Source organism: Xiphophorus hellerii, chromosome 20, assembly GCF_003331165.1.
Source record: "Xiphophorus hellerii strain 12219 chromosome 20, Xiphophorus_hellerii-4.1, whole genome shotgun sequence".
In the NCBI taxonomy this organism is placed as follows: domain Eukaryota; kingdom Metazoa; phylum Chordata; class Actinopteri; order Cyprinodontiformes; family Poeciliidae; genus Xiphophorus; species Xiphophorus hellerii.
The window spans coordinates 11,513,429-11,528,179 of record NC_045691.1 but is presented as its reverse complement, the minus strand read 5'-3'; the positions used below and the strand labels follow the sequence as shown (position 1 = coordinate 11,528,179).

Sequence of the window (14,751 nt, the reverse complement as noted above, 5' to 3'; positions counted from 1 at the left end):
TCCTCTTCCTTTCCAGGCTTGCCCTTAGTCAGTCCTGATGTTTGCCCTCCGCCCTCGGTCTCCCAATCCAGCCGTAGCCTCCTACCCTGCCCGCCGCAGCCGCCACAGCAGCCACAGCCCCAGGCTCCACCTCAAACCGCTCTACTACCCACCCCACAGCAGCACCCCATGGGCAACCACATGATTGCTCAGGTAAGAGCCTCGATTTCATTACAATTAAAAAACAAACGAGAAATAGAATTAATTTAAATTTTTAAAGGCCAAACTGGAACAGTTTTTAAATCAACTATCTGTAGTGTTTGAGTCTAACAAGGTGGGTAATCCTGAGACAATGCTGAAGTTTGATTATATGCAGTTTTATGTTAGATATAACAAGATACAACCATATTTCTAGACATTTCCTTTGTTTCACTCTTTTGTAGTTAGAACAATTTATTTTAAATATGGGTTGTGTTGCATTTGCATATTTAAAGAACTGCGTCAGTTTCCATTTCTCTCATTTCTGCTCATTAAAACTTCACCAGTGTGTTCTAACCCTCATTTTTCCTGTCTTCATAATTCTTTCTTGCTGCTCTTTTCTTCTCTTCATTTTGCCCTCCTCTCTGCCTTTCTTCCTCTGCCTGTACACTTGCTCTTTCTTTCTGGTGTGTGTAGCCGGTGGCGTCTCTACAGCCCTCTCAGCCTGTCTCCTACTCCAGCCCCTCCTGCCCCCAGGTTCTCCTGCCAGTTTCTCCTCCCCAGCAGTACACAATGGTACTGATGCCTCTTGTAACTTCATTACTTCTGTTACTTTAGTCATAGATTACATCAAGGCTGACATCATCAAACATAAAGGGTGGTTGTACTAATAAAAGCTCATTCTGCTTTTTTGCATTATTATTATTCATTATTATTAGATGGGTATTTAACCGCCTTAGTTTTCTTTCCATAGAACACACTAACACGTTTTTTTTTTTAATTATCAGTTTTACTAAAAAAAGATGCAGCAAAAGTGGTGAAAAAATTAATTGGGCTTGTTATAAAGAAATAATGCAATTTCTTTGTCTGGGACAAAGTTGCTTTTGATCTGTGGATTAAAGTTCAGCTGAACATTTTCAGACTTAGATTTATTGCTATTTTTTTTATATACTTCCACACAGAATATTTTGATGGCTATTTTTTTTTTATATACTTCCACACAGGATATTTTGATGGCTATGGTCTTTAACTTGCATGCCTTTTCTTTAACAGCGTTGGAAGTTCTGCTTTGTCCTTTAATTGCTGTTTTCTTCTGCTGCTTTATGGCAGTTTGCAAATAAATTGACATATCATCCAGCTGATAATAATTGCCCATGCCTAAAACTTATATCACCGTTATAAGGCTGCAACTAACGATTATTTTAGTAATCACTCTAGCAATTATTTTGATGATTAATTGGATAAAAAAATTGCCTAATTTGCTGATTTCTAGAATTATGCTTATACAATATTAGAAATAGCTACATTAAAAGATGCAAATAAAGACATGCCAATTAATTTTTTGAGAAAATTAACCTTTTTATTTTTTTGACCAAATGCAAATGCATTCCTTTAGTGTATGTTTGAACATTTGTAGCAAAGGATTCATCTGCATCTGAAAAAAATATTTCTAACACAAACATGTGAAAAGTTCAGCCCTTTCTGCTCGACTTAATATCAATACGCTTTAGGGCTAATTGACTATTTTTTGGATTAACTGATTATTGGATTACAAAAAGACCTTGTATTTTTTTTTTTATCTTAAATGAAAGATTTATATATTCTTTTGCAGTTTTCATTTAATTGCTGCTCTGAATGTGGTGTTGTTTCAGCAAAATGGCATTTTTGTGAGTCTGTATAATGCAGTTAATCAGTAATCAATTACTAAGTTAGTTGACAATTATTTCAATAATTGGTTAATCCAGTCAATTGTTTCGGCCCTACACTGTAAAGTAGGGCTGAAACAACATGTGTAGTATTCCAATTTGGAATACTCCCATCATCAAACATTTTGATGATGGGAGTATTTTCAGAACAGATGCTTTCCAATAACAACACATTTTGGACAGAAATGCTATGAAGCTATTCATATTTTTAATAGAGTCTTATGATCACTTTGTCAGTTTGTAAAATATGAAACTCCAGATCCAGCTGAACTGAATGTCCTGACTTTGGAGTGTATGCCATAATTGAAACCCTCCATTCCAATCATTCCCATTGTTTCCAGGGAGATGAGCTGGCATCCCAGTTCACACAAATGACTCTGAGTCGGCAGGGCTCCAGCGAGAACCCTGAGCCTCCACCCATGTATCAGCCCCCTCCCACCGTGCTATCGCAGCACCCCCCACCCCAGGCTGGCTACATCATGGCTACGACAGGCCAGCCTTTGCCTCCACCGTCTGGCTACCAGCCCCCTACTGGACACCCGCATCCGCCTCCACCTCCGCCTCCTCCATCCCAGACTGTCATACAGGCTCCTCCACCGCCACAGGGCTACATCCAGCCCCCTCCACCGCAACAGGTATGTGGGTTTAACAAACGTCTGATTACAGGAGTCACATATAGTTTCAAATTCATCTTTAAACTTTTAGTGGAAGAGCGTAGCTCCTAACATTGGTATTTAAAAATATTTCTCTTTAAGCAGGTGTGTGATGTAAAACATTTTTTTCATAGGCTTCAATACATGTTTAAAGAAGAAAATAAATACCATTTACATGTACAGATATGTTTTTCATCCAGGAAATACTGTGAAAAGTTATTTTCCGTTTCTCCACTGCAGCAGGTTTCATTGTTTTTGTCACAGTCAGTTTGTTGTTATAAAAATAAAACTTATTTGTGTGACTGGCAACAAGGACAATATGGACAAGAATATTCTGAAAGCTACCAAAGGAAGGTTACACTTCAATAATATGACTGTAATTTACTGGTGGAGATCTGTTTGGAGTTGCAAATGGTTATTTAGTGATTATCAGTTATCAGTCTTTTCTTCAGTAGATGTCAGGTTATGTCTATATTGTTTTCTTATTCAGAGCTCACAACATTGTGTCAATAACTGATTCAGATAACCTGCTGCTACAATCTAATAACAGATATGTTTTGTTTTACATGTTTGATAGCTTTTGGCTCTGTCTGCCATCGTACAGTTTGAGATTATTAGACTGTGAGCTTGAATTTCTTAAGTTTAAACAGGTTAAAGCTGGTTTGCTTTGCCATACGAAGCACAACCCCGGTTCTTATGCTCTTGTCCCTCTACTTGCAATGAAATATTTTGCCATGGCAACTTGTAAGGGAGGATACATCACACAGCCCATTTCTGCTGACTCCCCTGTGGCTAAAATCTAATATTCCAGATTTAATGAGAATCATAATATTGATCATGGGCTTCAGAATAGTGCTTGCTCAACTCTTACTCTATGTTATATTATATATATATATTCCTTTATTTAACCAGGTAAATCCCGTTGAGATCTAGATCTCATTTTCAAGAGGGACCTGGGCAAAAGAAATTGCAATACATAGCAACCTGGTTACAAGATAAACAAGATGTTATGTCGAGTTAAAATTAAAATAACATATACTTTCACTACACTTTAGAAAGCCATTGATGCAATAAAACTAACCAAATAAATAAGAATTGGGGATGAATGTAATGCCTTGTTTTCTCAACTGAACTTTCTCTGGTCTTTTTGTTGTTTCATTCCTCAGATACAGGTGTCATACTACCCTCCTGGTCAGTACCCCAGTTCAGGACAGCAGTACCGCGTGTCCCAACCTATATCCCATCAGGTGTCTTATCAAGCCCAACGCACACAACCAATGCCTCCGCCCAATCAGCAGTCAGGTCAGTACATTCTGAGGTACTGCAAACTTAAAAACGGTCTCTACTTCAACTGTAATGTGGCTGAAAAAGCTCTGTCAGTGTTCTCATGGTGCATCGCCTTAAACACTCATTTCTTCATCATTTGATTTGAAAAAATATCTCCTTTGACATTTTTTCAAATCAAAATATCATATGTCAAACATTGATATATGAATTAAATATCAATGTTTCATTCATTTGTATAGCATGATTAAGATGTCAGTTGACCAAAATTCTTCATAATTACATCCACAGTTATAAAATAGTAAATTGCATAAAAACAGTAATAAAAGTAAATAAAACACAGTTAAGATTCGAAACTAACTCAATATTAAACACCAAGTAAATAATCAGCCACAGACCAGAGAAAAGAAATGAGGTTTTTTTCTGACATTTAAGTGAGATTGCTCTCTAGAATAACACCCAGATTCCTGACTTGTACTGAAAGTACTTGGACATCAACTGTGCAAGAGGAGAGATAAGATTTGCCAAACCAGATGACCTCAGTCTTGCTTTTATTCGAAGTTAGAAAATTTAACCTCATTCAGCCATTATCTTTAATTAACTGACTTCTTGCTTCAGGTATCTTCTTCCACAGCCGTTGATAATTTTTCTTGTAACATTTTTCATTTCAGTTCCAGTTGAATTTTCTTATGAAAGCTGTTTCATCAGGGTCTTCAAATACCGATTGTTAGCACTGTTTTGATCTGACCCTCATGTCACTACAAGGGGTCTAATCTGCGTGTCCTTATTCTCTGTGTTTAAGTTATAGTTGCTATTAGTAATATTCAATAATTTGGCTGTCATGACGATTTTTACTTTGACAAATCTTCACTTTTAGGATATTTAACATATTTGATTAGTATTGTACTTAAAACTGAAATATACAATAAATAGACTTGCTGTCTCTGACCTACTCCGAGTCATTCAGGTGAAAGGTTTGGGTTAAACAACCTTTTCCCTGCATTATTCAGCTAAGTAAATTTGGCACAGATCAATATTCAGCCCTGTGTCTTTCAAGGAAAAAGTGGTTGCTATAGCATTTGGACTCTTTAATTTACGCTATGCAAAGGTGGTCTGTGTTAATACTGAGAGATGAACATTGTTGACGGCTGAAATGGACTTTGAGTTGAAATGGAAGTCTGCCAGTCCGCATAGCTAATAAATACTAAGGTCAGTGACATCTGGATTTAATTTGGATTTAATTGAAAACACTCATAATTTGATAAACCATAAACTTTTACGTTTTGAAATTATTTATTGATAATAATTGGTTAAATGAGAATCATTTACTTTTTAAGTTGGCATGAAACACACGGTTTTTCTGCATTTTTAATACGTCATTGGATATTCATTTCAATACTTTGTCAAACCTTTGTCTGTTTCTGTATTGTGCTCTCATCAGGTCTTCAGACCATGATGCCTAGCCAGCAGCCAAGCTATCAGAACATGATGGGGGTGCAGCAGCCTACAAATCCTGGTCTGCTAAATTCCCAAAGAACGAGTATTGGAGGCCAAATGCAAAGTATAATGGTTCAATACCCACAGATGCCATCATATCAGGTTTGTGTGCTTTTGATTCGTCTGTTTTATGTCACTCTTTTAGAAATTATGCACACATACAGATTGCTCTGCTTCGCTATAGCTCTAATATACATTTGTTGCAGAAGTGGGGATACTGTATTTTGAACTGAATTAAATGTTTCGAAATCTGATGTGGTTTGATTAGCATCAAAATTTGAAGTTGACACCTAAACAGTAACTTATTGTCTGACTTTAACTCTTGTGAACCAAAACCATCTACATTTCTTCCCACTCAATATTTCCATTTCTTGCATTAGGTGCCAGTGGCAAACGAAAATCAGCAAGTGGTGCAGCAGCAGTACCAGCAGCAGGTCATGGTGCCTGTCAGCCAGTCTGTCCAGGGGCCTATGCCTGTCTACTACAGTGTTATTACACCAACACAGCAAAATAGCACAAGGTACAAGGATTTGTGTGAAATGTTTGCCACTTGATCTCATATAGTTTGAATGTTATTCTTTTTAATATTAATTCAATATATTTGAAAAATTAGAGTAATATTTTATCATCTTTGATTGCTGCAGACTAACATTTTCTTTCTTTTTACTTTTAAAAGTAACCTTTAGTTTTTCTTCTTGTTTGTCAGTTTAGCCCGTCAGTGGGTTACCTGCAGCCTCCCAGCTCAGAGCAGTTTCAGATCACACAGTCACCGTCTCCCTGCAACCCTCAACCATTGCAACAGCAATATTCAGGTATGGCCTCCTGTCACTAAGTACTTATTAAAATTACTATTATCAATGATAATAATACAAAGAATTTATAACAGTCTGTTAAATATTTTACTCTTAGTACAAAAGTTCCTCATTTGTTTTATTTGTTTGGGTTTTTTAAAGTCAGACTTTTGGCTGTACACGTCACCTAGACTGAGAATATGCCTGATTTGAAATTTACGGCATAACTAACTGAGATTACAACAAAGTTAATCAGCCATCAGACGGTAATAGAATGACATCTGTGGTTTGTAAAACTGGGTGAAAGGTATTGTAGGTGAAAGTTCACTCAGGTTTGTGGCGTGGAGCTGTAAATAAATGTCCTTGAAAGAGGCAATGTTTGAAGAAAACAAACTGAACACATTTGTTTTTCTTTTCTACTCCAGATCAAACCTGAGCTTGTTTCCAATGATAGTCACTCTATCATGTGACATGCTGTCCTTCACTCTGTTCTGTTTGTCAAGCTACCCTGTGACCTCTTATTTTTAACTCTGCAGTCTTATATGCTTATTTCTTCACAAGTTAACTTGGCTTATCTTCTTGTTAGGGACTAAATTTAGTTAGTCTTAGTATTTGATTGTTATTCCAGCTAGTTCACCATTTCTAGTTCTATTATTGATAGTCTGAATTATGAACTGTGTTTTTGTAAATCACATGATATAAAGATAAAGCCTGTCTACTGTTCTCTCATTATAATATATTATTGTTGGTCACTTTATTAGGTACACCTTTGTTGTACATTGGTTCCGATCCTTTTAAAACTATTTTAGCCTTTTATGTCATAGTTTCAATGAGGTGTTAGAAACATTCCTTAGAAATTCCTCTCCATATTCTCATGATTTTTTATTTTATTTATTTTTTTACTGAATATTCATGATTTTTATTCTGCATTCCAAACATTCTCCGTTGGATTGAGAACTTTTGGCTGTCATCAGCAATAATACTCATTTTTAAACAAGGCTCAGTTGGTTCAGATGCAAAATATGACATTGTTGTAATAAATTTGATTTGAAGTCTGACTATAAATCTTGCCTTGTATTTCAACTTCTACAGTTGTAAATCCATCCTCTGCATTTATAATTTTACAGTGACCTTTAGTGTCATGTTAAATGAATCATTGTTTTCGGTGGGTAGTTTGAAGCTACATTTAAGCTGAATTAAATCTTTAATATGTTTGACTGCATATGAAAAGCACAGGGCCACAGATAAGGTCAGCCCTTCCCTGTCTCATAAATCATCCATTTATCCTGGTTTTATCTTTGCTTTGTTCCCTCAGGAGTGGCTCCTCCAGGGCCCGGGGTAATGGTCATGCAACTCAGTGTCCCCAACGGACCGCAGCCTTCCCAGAATCCTCCTCTCGTTCAGTGGAACCCGTGCAAGTACTACAGCATAGAGCAGCGGCCCAGCAAGCCAGGAGAGCTCTACAAACCTGACAACACTCCACAGGTAAACAAAAGCATCAAACTCTTCTTGATTACAAATAATCAATAAAGGCATTGCATTTGTTATTGCAATGCCTTTTTTTATTCTTTTATCTCCATCATCCTTCTCTGGTCAATTGTAATAATGACTTACTTTAGTGTGTAGGTTCTGAATTAAAACATCTGTCCACTTAATAACCAATATCATTCTAATTTTCATTTTTCTTTATTTAGGCCAGCACTCAGCTGACCAGTCCCCTTGCCTCTCCCACTCAGTCCCCCACCCCGTCTCCCTCTGGCAGTGTCAACAGTGTATGTCCAGGCCTCGGACCACTACCCCTTATTTCCCAGTTTCAACGGCCGGGAGGACCGGCTCAAGGTACCTGTAAATAAATAACCCTCATGAAATCAGATCCTGATCTTCCTGGACAAAATGTCCAGAGAACGAGAGTGAAGAAATTATATTTTTATCTGCGACAGCCACCAGTGATGTTGTACTTTGTACAACCAGATATTTTGCAGTTGTAGCTCCACCCTAAATGAAGAGGTAAATAAAGTTTGTTTATAGTATGGATCCTTAACTTTATGCCGCATCACGTTTCATATTTCTCAGAGACAGATTCTTATCTCAAGAATAATAAAACTTGTATTTGTAAATATTTCCTAATTATTAAGTACTCCTACACTTAAAAAAATGCTAGCAATGTTGTATATCAAAATCTGGTTGGATTAAAAAAAATCCTCTCTATCTCTGGGTTCTAGCTGTGTTTATAAACCCCCCAAAATAATATCTCCTTTTTTCTTTCCATACATACCTTTTAATTTGACCAGGTGGCTTTTGGCCCCAAACCAGTAGTGAGATCACTCCACCTCAGCATGCTGAAATGACTGGCATCCATGCCACGGGGTCAAACGTTCTACATGACTTTACCTCATGTCTGTCCTCTGACCTATATTTATTTAAACTCTGAGCCACTCTGTCTTTGCTGACAAATAGATCAAAGATTTGGAAATCACCATTATATATAAAAACCTGGTGTTGCATCAGTCTGAAATTCTCGTCTGTACAGCACAGTATCTCAGAAAAACAATTTGTTGGACATTTCCATTAGCAGTTCACCAAAATCATCCTCCTGCTAAAGAAAAAAAAAATACTTTTGTGGTTTATATGCTTCTTCTTCTTCTTTTTTATTATTATTATTCCTAAAAGGTTTAAATTGCTGCTTTGGAAATGTAAAGATGGTTTTTTCTATTTTTAATGATCACAGTTATTTCAAATCAAACATTTAAACTTTGTAGTTTGATCTTGACGTGTGTTTTATGTCCTTCAGGTGACGGTCGATACTCTTTATTGGGGCAGCCTCTTCAGTACAGCCTGTGTCCTCCACCCCTCATGCATGGCCAGTCCTCCTATAACTCCCACCAGGTTAGTCTGGGTTTTTCTTTTTATATCAATAAAAGGTCAAATAAAGCTTCATTAGGGATAAATTCAGGCTATGATTTGTCCATTTTAATAAATATTGTTCTACACACTTACAATGTTGAATCTTCTGAATTATTAGGAAAAAAGAAGTAAACTCTGTTGCCAGAATATGAGATAATAAACTTTGAGAGGCCTTCCTGTCTGTGACAGGCCTGAACTCTCTCCTCCCATGATGCACTGAGACTGATCAGGCTTGCAGGTTAAGTGTCCATCTTCAGTCCTCAGTGGCCGATATCCTGCATGTTTTATGCATCTTACTGCTCTAACACAGCTGATATGAATACACAGATTACCTCCTCAGGGTGTCCTTAAGTAATGAACCTAGGAAAGATGTAAAACATTCAGAACAACTCTTGAGGATTGCTTTTGGACACCACAGGTTTAAGGACTCCATTTGTTGCTTATGTCCCCACCTGGTGTTGTGCACAGTTATTGCAATGCATTATTGAGCTCTCTAAAACCTGTTCCTGTGTTTAGGGTCAAGGAGTAATCAAACACGGAGCACGAGGAAAGAAGCAAACACTCAAATCTGCATCGACAGATCTTGGCACCACAGACGTTGGTAAGTTGGAAACTGCATGAGACACAGGTTTCTTATTTAAAAACTCTGGTATTGTAGTTTTTTTTAGTAATGTCCTCAGACCTTAGATTAATGCACATGTAGTCATGTTGCCAGCATTTTTTAACATGGCAAGCGAAGACAAGTTGCCTTTTAAAAATCACCACTGGAATATTTTCCCTTTTGGATGTTAGCATTCATAAATTAAGCATCACAATGAAGAGATAAATGGGAGGAGCAAATGTTGAGCACTACTCATGCAATGTGTGACACGGCTTGTAATATTCTTTTAAAAATAATACCAGTAACCTTGGAGATAACCCTGTTCGATCACAGAAATGGTTCTTTATCACTACATGTCACTCTCTAACCTCAAAACAAGCTTTATTGTTACAGCTACTGCCTTCACTCGAAGAAGATATGTCATCTAAAGTTTAATTGTATTTAACTTGCTGAAAGTATTAAGCAAGTTGTGGAGTTTTTCTAATTTTTAAATTGAAATCAAAATGTTGTGCATTTCTGCTTCTTTCTGATCCAGTTGTGAGTCGAGTACTCGAGGTGACCGACCTGCCAGGAGGGGATTTCACGTCCGGAGGCCGAAAAGCTTTTCAACCAGCTGTCAATGTGCGGCTGCTAAGATCCAGTGGCTAAAGGAACCCCAGGGAGGCCGAGGAGTAGCTGGAGGCTGCGGCCCCTGTGTCGGAGCCAGCGCGATGTCTGGGGTCGGCATGGGAGCCGGGGGAGGGAAGCTAGACGGCCACGACCCAGCGCACCTCTACACAGTAGTTGCAGTGTTCCCCACCACCATGGCTGCCCAGAGTGCTTCCTTCAAACTCAACAACAGCGGAGTCTAGCCTCTTCAAACTTCGGGCTGCCAAAAAGAACTATGACCTTCGTGTGCTGGAGAGAGCCAGCTCTCAGTGAGACGAGAGGAGAGGGCGAGGACAGACAGAGACAGACACAGAGACTTTTGGTGGAAAAGGAAGGACAACTGAGTGGGGCTGCTCTTAGTGTACAATTTAAAATCAAAATGGAAAAACAAACTTGAGTTAAATGATGTGTCAAATGTATAAAAGGGAAGAAGGTGTGAATCATGAGGTGGCTGGTGTTTGGTTGCAAATCAGATTTTTGTTGTTTGTTTTTATTCATTGGTTTTGTTTTGTATTTATAAAGCAGAAGAGCACACAAGACACGCAAGCATGTGTTTCACTGTTGCCGTGGAATGTGTGCTGCCATGATATAATTACACCACACACGCACACACCCCCGCAAACAAACCAAAAGACAGACAGATACACAAAGTGCAGGTAACAGGGTCACGTAGCACATAACAAAAACACACTGGACAGTCGATCTCAGTCAAACCTTTTCCTCTTCCTCTTCCCTCCCTCCGTTTCTCTTTCCTCAGCTCGCCGCATCCCGATTGTCTCTGAATCTCACATATTTATAAATTTTCATACGCAGAGTTCGCACTCTTTCTGCTCTCCATTTCTCCTCTCATGCTTCCTCCTCTCTTTCTCTGCTTCTCTGTTCCTCTCATGTATCACTGCGCTCTCCTCTCTTGCTTTCTGTTTGCCTTACTGCTGTTGTGGATTTATGTATTGCTCTGGTTCTTTATTTCTCAGAAGTTTTCCTTTTTTGAGGGTTCAATATATTTATATAAGTGATGTAAGGAATTAAAGAAAACTATATATTCAGTGATTTTTTTTTTTTTCTTTCCCGAGTGACGAAGTTTAGGCCTTCCTTTTCTCCTTTACTCCTTCCTTCTTCATCCCTGCTCCTCTTTGCTGCCCTGTACCTCACTTCTTTAACCCTCTTCCTCTCTCCCGAAGACCGCCCCGCCCGATCCCCGATCTCCGCCCCGACGTCCCCATTGTGTTTGCGTTTTTTGTTGACAGCCGTGCAGAACGTATCAGAAGAAGTAGTTAAAAGTGCACAATGATTGCATATGTCTACTGTAAATTTTATTTAATCTGTTATTTTTGTTTGTTTTTAAAAATATAAAAGTCAAAAAATCTATGAAAACACGTCCTGGCACCGTGTGGTTTGTTTGAATTCAAAGAAGTTTTAATTAAAGCTGAATCTCAATAAATTAGAATATCATCAAAAAGAGTTTATTTCAAGAATTTATTCATAACACAGTGATATGCATCTTAAGAATTATTCATTAAAAGTTAAGAGAAACCCTAAATTTTAGTAAAGAATTTAGTTTTACATAAGACCAAAACGATTTTTATTCTAGAACGTTAAGACCAACACTGTCGGGTTCAACACTGCTGGCAGCATTCATTATCCAAGCATAATTATTGGGAAGTTGAGTGGAAGGAAAATGTATCAGACATGCACCAGCAGCAGGGATAACTGCTTCCTTAAGATTGTGAATCAAATCCCATTCAAGAGTTTTGGGTCCGAGCTGTAGGTGAAGTCACTGCTTTTAGAGTTACTACACTCACAGGTGTCAGTACAGTGTAATTAGACTGATTTACTGTGTGACAACGTTCAAGAATGCTGGAGGAAACCTTAATGATCACAGGCTTGGAAAAAGCAATGTTTTCACCTCAGTCCTCTACCTGATTACTTAATTGTTGTTGTTGAATCAACTGCACTTCACATTTCTGTAAATGCTGATTCAGATTTGTTCCTTCTTTAGTTTCCTCTCCTTTGCATGTTCAACGGAGCTCAGCTGATGAGCCACCCAGGCACGCCTCCTGGTTTTTTTGCGGGGGTCTGTCAGAGGAAAGGAGCTACAAGGCCTGCACAGGTAGCGCCGCCAGGCTTCAGCACTCCTCTGATTGGAGAAGAGAGCAACCCCTCAGACACGGGTCACTTCCCACTGGGAAACGGTGTCCGCTTCATGCCACCCTGGACCAAATCACTGAGAGGAAGAAAACACAGCAGCTGTGTTGTCATCTCCAACCTCCTGTGACCCTGCCACTCCAGACAGGAGGGATGAAGGAGGATTGCCAAAATGCATTGTTGGTGTGTGTCTGTAGGTGGTTTGGTGTCTTTGTGTGTAGGTGAGCACACTGGTGAAAGGCCAAGGGCACTGATGGGGAGACAGCTATAAGTGTGGCAATAAATCTGCTCACTTCAGGAGAATTTCTATGTCTGTTAGGAGTGCACTGAGGAGCAGATTTCCAGTTCACGTAAACATCCAGGCATAGGCTCATCTATAACCTTCAGTAACATTTGAAGCCTCACGTTTTACTTCAGTTCAGTTCATTTAAATCAATTCACAGCTGTTTCTCAAGGCATTTTACGAGACAAAATACATCCATTCATATCTCAATATGCAATCAAATTAATCATCTTCTCCATTCCAATTGTAGATGTCCAAAATGCCACTCATCAGCCATTTGTGACCCTCCAAAGGATTTTGTGCAACTGTGACTTGTGAGTAAAGACAACAAGTAGAGCAAAGTTAAAGAAAATGTTAGTTAAACCATAAACTACTAATCTATTATTTACTACTCATTTTTTGTTTATTTCAATTTAATTTCATAGGATCACAAATATCCAGTGACTTTTGCTCAAAATTAATTTTTGCAGATGTATTTTATTAACTCAGCGAACCCATATCCTGTTTTTACCAATGAAACAAAAAAACTGTTAAAAAATGTAACATAATTGTATTCCACCCTTTCAATATTTTAAAAGATGAGAAGTTATTTTTATGTTTCAGATTTAACATTTACAAACCTTTTTTCTACAAAAATCGGACTGATTTGTTTTGATGAGCAAGTAAGAAAATTTAATAGTAATAAGAAACATTTGCTAATTTGGTTAAAAAAGTTATTTGTTTTTTTTTTTCTTTTTGTTTTCTCGTCCTACCTTCAACTTTACAATTTCACTGTCAACAAATGTGGACACCCATGATCTAGATGTAAATATTTGGCCGTTTGACTGCTGAAGTTTACTGGAATCTGTGTCATAAAACAGGACAATGACTGAAAGACCCTAATCAAAGTCCAGACCTAGAACTGATATGAAATAATATGGCTCAACCTTAAGAGAGTTACGCAAAAATGAAATTTCTCCCCACAAAGTGAGACTGAAAGACTGCCTATATCAAATCTATTGAAGCAAAAGGTGGATTTTTGGCTTCATCTTAATGAAACAAAAGTATAAATGTATCAAACTGAAACACATTTAAAAGGTAATTGTATGCCGTAAAAAATGTATTGCTAACTTTATCCAACAGAGGTCGCTGTTGTACTGGAAAGAAAGCAAGCCCTACTTAAACTGCCGCTAACCCAATTTAACACACTGAAGGGAGCCATCGTTTGGTACTGACCGAGTAGTTTTAATTTACACGGAAGACTAAAACAAAGTGTGTTGGATTGGTGAAGAATCATGTTTGGGGATTAAAGCTTTTAAAGCAGGTTTGAGGTTTTGATTGACATATGAATTTCTAGCATATTAACCTAAATGTTAAACGTCCTCTTTTCTTTAAATTCGTGATTTGTGTTACAGCATGCATCGCAGAACCAATAAGTGTGCCATTTGCAAATTGTATCAGGAAAGCATTACACAAGCATTAATAAACGTATACAACTTTGTGGGGCGTCGAGCTGCAGTCGTGGATGTGCAGATAGACGCATCCCTTTTTAAAGAGCGCAGGCTCTGCATCATCTCATTGAACCGCCACATTCAGAATCACATTTAGCATCTAGTCGAAGAGAAAATCCATCTTCCCTCCGCCAGCCGCTGAGAAATGTTGCAATGTGTGAGGAAAAATAATAACATAAAACTATATTAGAGATCCTCTTTGCCTACTGTAGGAGAGAAGGTATTGATTTTTAGAGAAATATTTCACAAATCCTCTTCACTGGGCCGATGCTAATGTCACCTCTCTCTTTTTTTTTCTTCCAGGTGTCAGGGGCAACATTTCCTCTTTTTTCAGGCTTTTCGTCGAGTTTTTAAAGATTTATTTTTTAGAAAGTTTTTACTTTCAGGTTCCTGTAGGTTTTTTTTTTTTTTTTTTTTGTGAAAATTGATCTAATTTCATGATTTCAAACCAAGGATTGGTTCACTGAGGTGTTACAATTCAATTATCTAATCGCATTTGGATGAATTTTAGTCTAATTTTCTCTTACATTTTAAGCAACTCCTGAGAGATAGCTGAGTTTTTTAGGGGTTTT

At 37.9% G+C, this 14,751-nt stretch overlaps 1 protein-coding gene across 1 annotated transcript in view; it reads left to right on the top strand.

The window, feature by feature from the left end:
* The window catches only part of r3hdm2 (R3H domain containing 2), a 49,801-nt gene extending 38,164 nt beyond the window's left edge, over window positions 1-11,637 (top strand). Inside the window, 15 exon segments of the mRNA XM_032549280.1 lie at window positions 17-192; window positions 655-753; window positions 2,225-2,518; window positions 3,703-3,838; window positions 5,262-5,419; window positions 5,698-5,837; window positions 6,029-6,129; window positions 7,424-7,593; window positions 7,803-7,947; window positions 8,900-8,994; window positions 9,529-9,613; window positions 10,149-10,183; window positions 10,185-10,241; window positions 10,243-10,458; window positions 10,460-11,637. Of these exon segments, the coding sequence (XP_032405171.1) occupies window positions 17-192; window positions 655-753; window positions 2,225-2,518; window positions 3,703-3,838; window positions 5,262-5,419; window positions 5,698-5,837; window positions 6,029-6,129; window positions 7,424-7,593; window positions 7,803-7,947; window positions 8,900-8,994; window positions 9,529-9,613; window positions 10,149-10,183; window positions 10,185-10,241; window positions 10,243-10,458; window positions 10,460-10,534 (1,982 nt within the window). The 3' untranslated portion in view covers window positions 10,535-11,637.
* The last annotated feature ends 3,114 nt before the right edge of the window (window positions 11,638-14,751 follow it).